Genomic DNA, 13,085 nt, shown 5'->3' with positions numbered 1-13,085 from the left:
AGCAGATCATCTACTCTGCAGTAGGTTCCGGCCCCCAAAACAGCGCCAGGCTTTGAGGCCAATTTTACCTGGTGCCCAAATTACAATGTCAGGGTCATCACACAATGCCACAGAGCCCAAAAAGACTTTTTCCCACAGAGTGTCACAACTACCAGGAAATTAGTTTTTTCACTATCAAAATTTGATCCATTCGGTCCAATAACATTTCTAATGCTAAAGCTAAATTGGAAGTTGGCCGCTCAGCTGCCCTAAGTCTCTGGTGTGCCTGCTCTATGGGTCCAACAATGCAGAAGATCTTGGTAAATTTATACTCGGAAATCAAGCTTTTTTTGCTTCATGCACACTGAGCAACTTTCAAAGGAACAAACAGGGCCCTGCTCCCAACAGTGTATCCAGTTCTATTTACACATCCATGGATTGGTTGTTAAGATACAGAAAATACTGCAGAGATGGCAAAAATAAGACCAGGGATTTCTTTTCTTGGACCAACAATCAGGTGGAACTGTTACTGAAAGTAACACATGAGTATAAGGCAGTCAAGGCAGCTTGAAAACAGGTTGAAAAGCAAATACAGCGGCATATCAGAGCAGTACCAGGAGCGTTATCCATTGCCTGGGGAAGCCATAACAACAGGAAAAGAGTAACCACACAAGACAAATTAAATCTGAAAAGGTATGTAAGCCTAGCTACAATAATTTGACTTAAAACATTGCGACTAATAAGACTCAATTGGGAAGCAAACATGTCTTCCTAATTGTTTCAAAAGTCTCTCTTTCCTCCCATCCAGGCTTAAATGCAGCCCTGGAATTTTCAAACTAAAACTAGGTCAACAGTGTTTTTTTGACCCTTTGAAACCTGGAGAGAAATCACTTTTCTTGTGCTGCTTCAGATGCCTTTTGCAGGTATTTAACCCTTTGAACCCTGAGCAAGTTTGTGTGATTTCTTTAAAGAGCATGGGAAAAACAGGCAATGAGCTGCAAAAAAATAATAATACTAATCGTAATTTTAAAAAATAAAAAATAATTTTAAAAATTAGGGAAAAAAAGAAAAAGCTAGAGAAAAACTATATTTATGATTATTATTATTTAAAAAAAAATGCACTCATTTCTTCTTTCTTCTTCCTTGCCTTCTTCCAATGTTTTAAACGAAACCAAGCCAATTTGCTCAGGTTTTAAAAGGTTAAAGGTCTCCAATTTAGGAGTTCCAAAAAGCCGCAGTAGTGCTGACACAGTTAAATATCAGATTTTTACCACAGAATTATTGTATCCAAAAGATTTCACAATAACGATATTTTCTCAAAATATCTTTAAAAACTTTTGAAAAACAAAACGCCACCAGTCACATCATCTTTAACTTAGTTTATTGTATGTTTTGTCTCTTTTTTTGGCAGATGAATTCCACTCAAAATTCAAATTTAGGGAGATCAAGAGAAAGAGTCTGTAACCATAGCTGCACAAAATCATACAAAAAGAAAAATTACAAAGGGACAAAGCAAGAACAGAAAGAGACGGAAATGTTTTAGGAGCAGCTGGATTATTTACACAATAAATATGTGTATTATTAACATGATTTAAATATCATGCTTATCTTCAATACACCCCTCCGCTGGAGTAGTGTGGACACAAGGTGTTGATATAGCAAAAATTCTGTGTTTTAAAATATAGTAGTGTGGATGTGGCCTCAGTGAGAGTGGACCGAAGGTTGTGTCAGATGCAGGAAGTCACAGGAGGAGAATCGCTTTCAAACAAATGGTCGCATGAATCAGACAGATTGATCTGCAGCTCAGGATCAATGTTGAGTTGATTCTTTGGTGTAACCAAAGGAAGTATAGTCTGACTTTTAAGACTGATGCAGGTGTGCAAGAAAGCAGGAAGCACAATCGGTCTTGTAAAAAAGAACAGGATGAGTTAACCAGGTATAAGTAGGTCTGACAGGTGATGAGAGGTGTGGTTGAGGCATGGCCCTGCTCTCTACACAGAGTTAACCAGTTAAGATCATTAGTTTGAAGTGTTTGTTTGCTGTGTGTCGTTTGTCTTGTGTTGTGTTTTTCACTGTCCCTGTCCTGTGTTTCAGTGTTTTGTGCTGTTTGGGCAGATTCAGAGTACGTTCACACTCATAAAGGAATGAATGGATGATTATTCCAAAGAAAGAAAAATGCGATATCGAATATTATCCACAAGAATCCATTTTCTTGGATCCTCTCAAACCTCTCTAGATAAAAGTAGAAGATCAGAGTGTTTCACACTGGCTATTATCACATTACGTACTACAGATATGGAAATATATAAATATATATATATATAGTGTGTACCAGGAGCTGATATATTGAACAAATTTATCATCCTCCCTGGTTTTCATCCATGCATTAATAAACCCATGAAAATTCTGTCTGAACATATTCTCATGTGTGCTAACTCTGCTTAGTAGTCCGTCAGTGCCAGTGGTACACAGTGTGCTCTAGTTAGTAGTATTGCTGTGTGTTTGTACTGTAGGCTTCATGTGGAACAGATAAAACGCAAACACGTCCTAGTTGGTCGAGACAGAATTAAACATCAGTGGGAAATGTGTGAAGGCTCTGAGCCCTGCCGCCTCCTTCCTTTAATCAAAAGAAAATTGCCGCCAGCGTCAGTGCCAAGCAAACTCATTGTAGATGAATGTCCAATCAAGGAAACATGGTATGTGATTAATCATATGGGAAATGAAAAAGATGAGTTGAGAAAAGATGCAGCCGCTTTTGACGACAATGTTGAGCATGTTTCTGTGTCTGTGCTGTGTTCTGCCTGTTACCTAAATGTTAAAATGTTTATGTTTAGGTCTCACCAATGAGCATTACCAGGACGAAACACGACTCTTTGGAGGTACTCGCCCTCAGTCTTTTCCTCTTGTATCAGCTGCTGTCATTTACCTGCTAATAGGAAGTTTCAAAGAGACGCTCAGAGTGGCACTGCTGTGTGATCTCAAACATCAAGCCCAGTTCAGTAGACAGCGACTCAGCCTAATCCTATAGTCTGTGCAGCTTTATCAATCATCGCCCCCCATCTAGAGCCATTTAGTGCAGCGCTTAGCTTTGTCTGTGGGTCTGCCCTCCAGAGTATTGACCATACATAATTTAAAACTTTACACTGCAGCAGTAGAATTGGGCCAGTGTGAAAATTTATAAACCAGTTTGATATTAATCCGGACCGGACTGAGCCACTATACCGAACTTCACCAGGTGTCATAAGTGACTCAGCAGTCGCTTCAGAGTGGAAGATAATGACACTGTGTCCCAACAGCAAACGAGTGTCTGATTGGAGCTCTCTGTCCACAATGAATCCATTAGATATGCACTTCTGATACTACTAGGACTGGACTATATGTCCTGAAAGTGTTATCACCATATTTTCAGGCTATACCTCGATACACGATATATATCTTGATATTTTCAGGCTATATCTCGATACACAATATATATCACGATATTTTCAGGCTATATCTCGATACACGATATATATCTCGATATTTTCAGGCTATATCGATATTTTCAGGCTATATCTCGGTACACAATATCAGGCTAAATCTTGATACACGATATACAGTACAGGCCAAAAGTTTGGACACACCTTCTCATTCAATGCGTTTTCTTTATTTTCATGACTATTTACATTGTAGATTCTCACTGAAGGCATCAAAACTATGAATGAACACATGTGGAGTTATGTACTTAACAAAAAAAAGGTGAAATAACTGAAAACATGTTTTATATTCTAGTTTCTTCAAAATAGCCACCCTTTGCTCTGATTACTGCTTTGCACACTCTTGGCATTCTCTCCATGAGCTTCAAGAGGTAGTCACCTGAAACGGTTTTCCAACAGTCTTGAAGGAGTTCCCAGAGGTGTTTAGCACTTGTTGGCCCCTTTGCCTTCACTCTGCGGTCCAGCTCACCCCAAACCATCTCGATTGGGTTCAGGTCCGGTGACTGTGGAGGCCAGGTCATCTGCCGCAGCACTCCATCACTCTCCTTCTTGGTCAAATAGCCCTTACACAGCCTGGAGGTGTGTTTGGGGTCATTGTCCTGTTGAAAAATAAATGATCGTCCAACTAAACGCAAACCGGATGGGATGGCATGTCGCTGCTGTGGTAGCCATGCTGGTTCAGTGTGCCTTCAATTTTGAATAAATCCCCAACAGTGTCACCAGCAAAACACCCCCACACCATCACACCTCCTCCTCCATGCTTCACAGTGGGAACCAGGCATGTGGAATCCATCCGTTCACCTTTTCTGCGTCTCACAAAGACACGGCGGTTGGAACCAAAGATCTCAAATTTGGACTCATCAGACCAAAGCACAGATTTCCACTGGTCTAATGTCCATTCCTTGTGTTTCTTGGCCCAAACAAATCTCTTCTGCTTGTTGCCTCTCCTTAGCAGTGGTTTCCTAGCAGCTATTTGACCATGAAGGCCTGATTCACGCAGTCTCCTCTTAACAGTTGTTCTAGAGATGGGTCTGCTGCTAGAACTCTGTGTGGCATTCATCTGGTCTCTGATCTGAGCTGCTGTTAACTTGCGATTTCTGAGGCTGGTGACTCGGATGAACTTATCCTCAGAAGCAGAGGTGACTCTTGGTCTTCCTTTCCTGGGTCGGTCCTCATGTGTGCCAGTTTCGTTGTAGCGCTTGATGGTTTTTGCGACTCCACTTGGGGACACATTTTAAGTTTTTGCAATTTTCCAGACTGACTGACCTTCATTTCTTAAAGTAATGATGGCCACTCGTTTTTCTTTAGTTAGCTGATTGGTTCTTGCCATAATATGAATTTTAACAGTTGTCCAATAGGGCTGTCGGCTGTGTATTAACCTGACTTCTGCACAACACAACTGATGGTCCCAACCCCATTGATAAAGCAAGAAATTCCACTAATTAACCCTGATAAGGCACACCTGTGAAGTGGAAACCATTTCAGGTGACTACCTCTTGAAGCTCATCGAGAGAATGCCAAGAGTGTGCAAAGCAGTAATCAGAGCAAAGGGTGGCTATTTTGAAGAAACTAGAATATAAAACATGTTTTCAGTTATTTCACCTTTTTTTGTTAAGTACATAACTCCACATGTGTTCATTCATAGTTTTGATGCCTTCAATGAGAATCTACAATGTAAATAGTCATGAAAATAAAGAAAACGCATTGAATGAGAAGGTGTGTCCAAACTTTTGGCCTGTACTGTATATCAAGATATTTTCTGGCTATATCTCGATACATGATATATATCACAATGTTTTCAGGGTATATCTCGATACACAATATCAGGCTATATCTCGATACACGATATATATCTCAATATTTTCAGGCTATAGCTTGATACACAATATCAGGCTATATCTCGATACACAATATATATCTCGATATTTTTAAATCTCCTCAAAAGCACTAGGACTGAGAGACAAATGCAAAGCTTTAAAACAAACAGAAAAGTCTGGTAAGCTGATAAATTTACATCACTTTCCTATATTTCAGCCTTTAAAACAAGAAAAAAACAAAAAAAAACATTTTGCCATATCACGATACGATATCCAAAATCTAAGACGATATATAGTCTAATATTTCGATAAGGATATAATATCTTCATATTGCCAGCCCCTGTTACTACCCACTTAAATGATGGGTGAGTAGCATGCTTGCTAGCTTCCTACTTTTATAATGTTACTTTTTAAACAGAAAACAAAGGTTTTATATTGGAAATGATGGACAACAGAGCTGACAGCAGGTCAGATGTTGTTAGTGATGGTCATTTCAGTACCATGGCGATCTCCCTCCAGTGAGCTGCCACTTTATTTGGGTTTATGTAGTGAAATAATGAGGTATTGTAGAGATAACTCTTTATTGAAACGTCATCAGTCAGCTGTTTCTCATCTATTGCAGCGCTTTCAAAGCAAGCGACAGGAATAAATAGGAACAGGGTGTCAAAAAAAAGTTAAGCTCCGAACAGTGCACCATGTCGCTCTTTTGTTGGCTTCAAATTCAAACAGTTACCATATTGGTGCAGTTTTGGGGAGGGGGTTTTGTCTCATTTCGTCACCCCAAAAAACACATGAAATTTCTACTCGTCTCACAGCCGGTCAGACACCAGTGGCTCTGATTGTCACAATTGGCTTTGGCGCTGGGATGCTGTCACCACAGGTTGCTGATGTAGGCTACTTTTTAATTTGCCCAGAGCGTGTCACAATGACAAATGTCAATTTAAGCGTGACTGGACTGGCTAAACTGAAAAATCAACCCCAGAACATATATTTATCCGAATAAAGCTTTTAGATATGTATCTACACATACACAGTGCCTATGTCCTTCTCCACACGCTGTAAACTACAGATTACTATGAGTGTTAATTGACCAGATACTGGAGGTGGACAGCGTAATAACCACCTGTCATTGTCTTGTGTTTTGTGTCTGATGCTATATGTTCATCCATCATTAAGTGTTGTGGCCCTGTCCTCATTAAATCACAAGCTCAAACATACTGAATGTACCTTACTCAGCTGTTTTGCCACTTTCACTTTCTTATGCATGTTTGTTCTTTTCTTCCTTCACCTCTTCTCTCCGCAGCCTACATAGAGGACGTGGCACGCTGTGTGGACCAGAGCAAGCGCCTCATTATAGTCATGACACCCAACTATGTGGTGCGGCGAGGCTGGAGCATTTTTGAGCTGGAGACGCGGCTGCGCAACATGCTGGTGACTGGAGAGATCAAAGTCATCCTGATCGAGTGTGCCGAGTTGCGCGGCATCATGAACTACCAGGAGGTGGAGGCCCTCAAGCATACCATTAAAACCCTCACTGTCATCAAGTGGCGCGGCCCCAAGAGCAACAAGCTCAACTCCAAGTTCTGGAAGCAGCTGCAGTACGAGATGCCGTTCAGGCGCACAGAGCCCATGCTCACCCACGAGCCGGCGCTGGACGTCAGCGAGCAGGGCCCCTTCGGAGAGCTGCAGACCGTCTCCGCCATCTCCATGGCAGCAGCCACCTCCACCGCCATGGCGACTGCCCACCCCGAGCTGCGCTCCTCTTTCCACAACACCTACCACACCACCATGAGGCAGAAACACTACTACCGCAGCTACGAGTATGACTTACCCCCAGGAGGGACCCTGCCACCTCTCTCCTCTCTGGGGAACCAGCACACCTACTGCAACATCCCACTGACACTGCTGAACGGACAGAGGCCTCCCGGGAAGAGCCGAGAGCACAGCCTGGAGGAGGCGCATGCTAACAACGCCATGCTCCCTCTGCTGCCGAGAGAAACCAGCATCTCCAGCGTCATCTGGTAATGGTGAACCGGCTCAGCTTCAGCTGTGGGAAGATCAGTCGGAGCCAGACGTGGCTAGGCTCAGTCCGGTAGCTCTTAGGAACACAGTTTATGGTCGTGATCACGGCAAGAAGTCTTTTGGATCCATTCGGTTCCAACTGTTGTTGACTGGCAGTGAGTGACGGAGATACAGCAGGTTTGTGGACACGGTTTCCCTTGTTTTTTTCAAGCGGACAGCGCCTCTTTTACAGAGGATGTTTTCTATGTGGAACTACAGGAGATAAAATGAAAACACTGTTTCATCTACGAGCGAGACACGGACTTGCAAGAACTTCATGTTAACGAACACTCTATGGCAATTGTGCACACTCTCATACACACACACTCACACACACACAAATGTGCATACACAAACAAAAGGAAAACAGGGTCTTGTACATATATTTCAATTTATTTGTAGCATCAGTGTTTTCCTGTTTTGTTCTTTCGTTTGTTTTATTCAATCATGTTTGTTGCCTTCTCTACCGTAGGACTTTGCTTTAACTTGTTATACAGAGTTGTATATTTTTATTATTTTCTCTTTTTAGTTTTGTTATTCATTCTTATTTCAACGCGCTTTTTTTGGAAAGCCAGTATGTCACGTACCTGCGCTGTCGTGTTCTTTTGTTTCGTTTTGTTTTTTAAATCTTTGTGTAGTTTAAGAGAACATTTTTTAACACTTTTTGGAATTTGCCTGGACATTTCAGGAGCTTCAAGGAGCTGAAACTTCTTTTTGTTTACCTGTAAAAGGTGTATCTAGTTTAAAAGGAAACTCTCTTTTAAAAAATCATAGAATATGCAAAAAGAAGGAGGAGCTGGCAAAAATAAACCGTCCTGTAGGACCGAGACGGAGGAGCGATTGGGGGGCAGTGCTAGTCCTCTCCAATCAGACAGACCGATAGACTGGCAGATCTCTCTCTAAAGCTTCATATTTTCTATTGAAACAAACAGCCTTGCTGTTTTAGAGTGATAGTGAAATGCCTCACCTTAAAAGGAAATCTGTAGATTATTTTAAAAAGAATTCTATTTTTGTAACAGAAAAGAGTTTGCTTGAGAAGTCATAATTATTTGCATTTCATCGACCACAGGAAGGGGATTTGTGTATAAGTGTTATGCTGGTTTTGTACACTTGCAGTGTGGTTCCTGGTTTGTTAAGAGGTTAAGGTGGCTTTTGAATCCCACGTAAAAAAAAAATATGTCCTCTACTGTTCTAGATTCAAAAGTAAAGCATTTTCAATGTTTTGGTTTTTAAAACATTATATTATTCCCATCCTGATAATTACTTTGGTTCATATGGATAGTTCATGTTTAAGGAAAGAAAAGAATACATTTGTGTTTTGAAAGACTTTTTAAATATATTTGAAGGTGTGATTTTTGAGTATGCATAGCAAATAGATATGTATTCTATATATAATATAGATATTTATATAAATATATAAACACGATTTTCACTTGGAAAGAAATGTCTATCTTTATAGAAACACAATCATTATCAGTTGCCCTTACTTTCTCACTGCACATTAAAAACATTGATTTCCTTTTGATGTTTTCCTTTTGTGTCCGTCTTCGACGCTTACAGTTGACATGAATTAATAACATCTGCCTCTCGTACTGATCACCCTCCTTAATATCCACATTAATAGTCACATTAATGATCATCACCCTCTGTGTTTTATTTGGCGACAACAGTTGAATAATAGGTGGAAAGGTGATAAAGCATCAGTGTTTCACAGCTCAGTTACTAGATAAAAGTGTTGGCACTGTATGTTTCTGCAAACCACAAATACATTACGTTTGCACATTTCATATGCATCATATCAAGTTCTGTAAAGTGACATAGTATATGAGCTGACTTTGTCATCACGGGGTGGGGGAGATGGTGGATGGTGTGACCCCTTGGCAACATGCCTGCCAAGTTGCAGACCACTGCGGATCGGTGTGAGTCCAGCAAGCAACAAAACTGGTTTGTAGCAACCCACTGCTGTTTTTCTTGCCAGGATAGTGGCACAAGAAGCAATTGTTTCTTACCGAGACACCACTGGTTTTCTAAGGGGTCTGTGTCCCTAAAAGCGAGTAATTTAAGCCGAAACATGATCTTTCAACACTGTGTGGGGCAGCATGCTGGGTTCCTGGTTCGAACTCGGGGTGGGGGAGCCCCTCTGTGCAGAGTTTGCAGGTTCTCCCTGTGTCAGCGTGGGTTTTCTCCGGGTGCTCCGGCTTCCTCCCACAGTCCAAAGACATGCAGGTCAGGTTAACTGGTGACTCTAAATTGGCCGTAGGTGTGAATGTCTTGCAATTAGCCCTGTGATAGTCTGGTGACCTGTCCAGGGTGTGCCCAGCCTCTCGCCTAATGTCAGCAGGGATAGGCTCCAGCCTCCCCCCCCCCCCATGACCCCCAACAGGATAAGCGGTACGGAAAATGGAAACAGAAAAGTTAGTGAAAGAATGTTTTGCTTCTGGAGTCACAGTCCCCGCTAGAAAAGCAGTGATGTCTCAGTAAAAACAGCTGCTTTTTGTGCCACTATCACCCACGAGAACAATGGTAACAGTTGCTACAAATCGCCCATGTTTGGTGCTTAAAAAGCTGCAGGAAAAGCAAAGCAATGACTCGCTCAACACAACCGGTTTTGTTGTTTGTTGGTCTCACACGTAGATCTGCAGTGGTCTGCAGCTTGGCAGGCATGTCGCCTAGGAGTCACGCCATCTCCCCCACCTCCCTATGACGAGGTCAGTTTATATACGATGTCACTTTAGAAAACATTTCCCTCTGGCTACTGGACTGTGCTTTAAGACAGACTTTGAAAGAAGACAAATTGTAACACTGTCTTTAAGTTCAATTCAGAAATCCCAAACAAACCTTGACAGGGAGATTATAAAATGTACTTTGCAGACAATGAATAATGGGGCATGTATACTGCCATTTAAAGGTTTGGAATCGTCTGCCACAAAAGCTTGATTGGATACAGTCAGTGGTTATTTCAATGCTTTAAGGTTTTAGAAAGTCCTCTTAACAAATAGATGTTATTTTGTATGAAGGGTTTGTTTTGTACACGGAGAACAAAATGCTTTAAAATGATTCAACCAGTCTGACAACTGAAAGGGAAGAAAAAGACGAAGATACCTTTGAGCAACAGTTCAATCAGAACCGAAGACTTTACCGGTCATTGTTAAAAGAAACTTGAAGCTTATCAAAATGTTGCTTACTTTCTCACTTACTGACTTTTATGCCTTCTGGCATGTAGGGCAGCAACAAAAGATTACACTCCTGTCTGTTTCGGACAAACTCTTGGATGGTACCTCAGGTCTGCTTCTGGGTTTTATTTCTCTGTGCACTGTTCTACACCAGGTATTCCCTTCTAACGCCTTCCTTCTGGTTTGCAGTGGAGGGCAGTTTTTGTGATGTCATCCTGTTCCCCTAGCAGAAGTCTTTGCTCTCTTGATTGGACCAAGCAAGTAGGTGTTGGTTGGAGATGGTGTTAGGTCAGAAGACATGCAGGAGTTTTCTGACACCTCTTCCAAACTAGACACGATGCGAACGAAGGATTCTTCCAGTGTCTCCCAAAGAAAATGTCCAAATGCATTAGCGAACAGGCTAAGTGATGTGTTGCTTGTTTGAAAAATGGATGGCTCTGACTATTCTGGGAAAGCTTCACGCACCTCCAACCTCTTTTCAGAGCAACAGCAAGCACTTGTTTAGGTTCGCTCACGGTTCAATCAGCTCCCAAATGTTGCTGTCACTCATAGTATATGAGGACAGTTTTCCACACTCCATCCACTTGAGTTTGCTCACTTGCTGTATGTCAGGAGGAGGTTTGAGGCTTCTTGTGTGGAGAGGTCGCTCTCATTCTCAGGCATTCTGAGCCATATAGCAAGGTGGATCTACTTTTACTATGGTCATAACATCAAAATGTGTGCAGATATTAAATGTGAACAGGTTCCTGTTTCAGTGTCAAGTGCACAATAATGCCTTCACTTACTCCTCTTCATCTCCTATGGGACATAAGGCTTGAATGAGCTCTTTCCATTGCATTTGATCCTTGGCAGCATGTTGCGCCTCTCCACATGACAGGTTCCTCTTTTCCTACTCCAGTGTCACAGTTCTGTGCCAGGTGGTTTTGGGCCTTCAAGGTTTTCTTTTGTCTAATGGTGTCCATGTTAAGGTGGCTCTCGTGATCCAGCCCTGTTCCATTCTTAGCACATCGCCTAGCTATCTCAGATGTCCGTGTTACCGGTTACTCCGGTTACCTGTTTTCTTGCACAGTTGAAGGTTGGAGATTTTGTTTGGCCAGAGGATCTGGCGTATTTGTCAGAGGCATCCATTGTGAAGTAATGATGATGCCCTTAACGAGCTGAAAAAAGCAGGCATGTTGCGTTAGCAAAGCTATTCATCATACTTTACAAAAGAAACAGAATGTTAGTCTAGGGTTAAGGCTATTGAAATTGGATCATATCAGTGGAACATACTATGGACTGACTAATCACAGTTTAAATCTTTTCAGTCTAACCACAGAGTACACTCCAGAGGGCCCTACAAATAAGGGGATCCTAAAATATGTAGTGCCCTTCGTTAGATACCAGCCCCAGACTCAGACTGGCCAATCATAACGTAGCATCAGGCCAGCTCAGACTAGGGTCTGACAACAACACAGCTGTGCTCCATTGACTCTAATGCAGTCGTTTCAGATTTCCTTCATTTTCAGGCTGGTTTTGTGGATTTGGAGCTAAATGTTGTGCCTGGGGAACGTCATGTATTAATGATACTCGTTACCTGGAGAAGTTGGAAAAAGATATAGGTTTCTTAACTGTTCCAAAACCAAAATCAAACCCTGAAAAGTGTAGGGTTAGCTAGCTAGCTACTGAAGATATAGCCTACTGAATGTATACACATGCTGCTTTTGCTTTGTAATGACTATAACAGTGAAACAAAGAGCGACCCTGCTGTACAGGAACCAGTGAAGGGAAGCAGGGAAACTTTGCTGATATTGAACCAGCTGTGTGTCATCGCAGTGTGTGCAGATGAATGTTGTTTTACTTCCAATGGAGGTCCAGGTGCTGGCAGCAGCACGGGGGCAAGGCCAAACACTGATCATCTGCACACACTGTGATGCCACACAGCTGGTTCAATATCAGCAAAGTTTCCCTTTATATTCATTGTCTTGTGTGGCGATCAGCAGTGATGTGGTGGTTCACTTTTACACTGTGATCTGTAGCCTATAGTTTGGCTTTAGCTTCTAACTATCTTTGTCTTTTTAACCTGTTGTTGCTGCTGAGTCAGTTTGACATCCTGGATATATCCTTCAAACACAGACTGTAGACCCCTCTGTCTGCTTCTCTCTGGAATCACTGTTTCAGTTCTCCAAAAATATGATAATATTTCTTCAGGGAGTGCAGTTAGTTACAGTGTGGGCTCCATGCTTACTCTGACACCTTGTCGGATCATCACAAAGGGGCGAGGCTTAGCGAAAGGTCAACTGCAAGTGTTGCGGTTTAATTATGATTGAGGTCACTAACACTTTTCTGGACTGCAAAATGAATTCAACATCAAAGGGTTTTTGGGAGATAAAGATGATCCCAGCGGTATTCTCCCCTGTCATACAACACTGTGGGGACGTCAACTTAATGGACAATTTTATCATTTAATTCTTCGTCTTTTGGGGCCAAAACTATTTCAAATCTAATTAATACATTTGATGTCTGAATTATACTGTTTTTTTATATCTCTGTTAAAGTAGCCATTATTGAAAGTTTGGAAGAAAAGCATCAATATAACA

General features: G+C 41.7%; 1 protein-coding gene across 5 annotated transcripts in view; it reads left to right on the top strand.

Moving 5' to 3' along the window:
• The window catches only part of il1rapl1a (interleukin 1 receptor accessory protein-like 1a), a 277,412-nt gene extending 269,969 nt beyond the window's left edge, over window positions 1-7,443 (top strand). For 3 of the 5 annotated variants that reach the window (XM_033618134.2, XM_033618132.2, XM_033618133.2), the window contains exons 11-12: window positions 2,814-2,858; window positions 6,576-7,443. In XM_033618134.2, coding sequence (XP_033474025.1) covers window positions 2,814-2,858; window positions 6,576-7,297 — 767 coding nt within the window. In that variant the 3' untranslated portion in view covers window positions 7,298-7,443. The remainder of the gene's footprint in view (window positions 1-2,813; window positions 2,859-6,575) is intronic. The other 2 variants (XM_033618136.2, XM_033618135.2) reach the window with 1 other exon arrangement.
• The last annotated feature ends 5,642 nt before the right edge of the window (window positions 7,444-13,085 follow it).

This window comes from Epinephelus lanceolatus, chromosome 14 (assembly GCF_041903045.1).
Source record: "Epinephelus lanceolatus isolate andai-2023 chromosome 14, ASM4190304v1, whole genome shotgun sequence".
NCBI classification, from domain to species: Eukaryota; Metazoa; Chordata; class Actinopteri; order Perciformes; family Serranidae; genus Epinephelus; species Epinephelus lanceolatus.
This window is presented reverse-complemented; position numbering and strand designations above follow the sequence as displayed.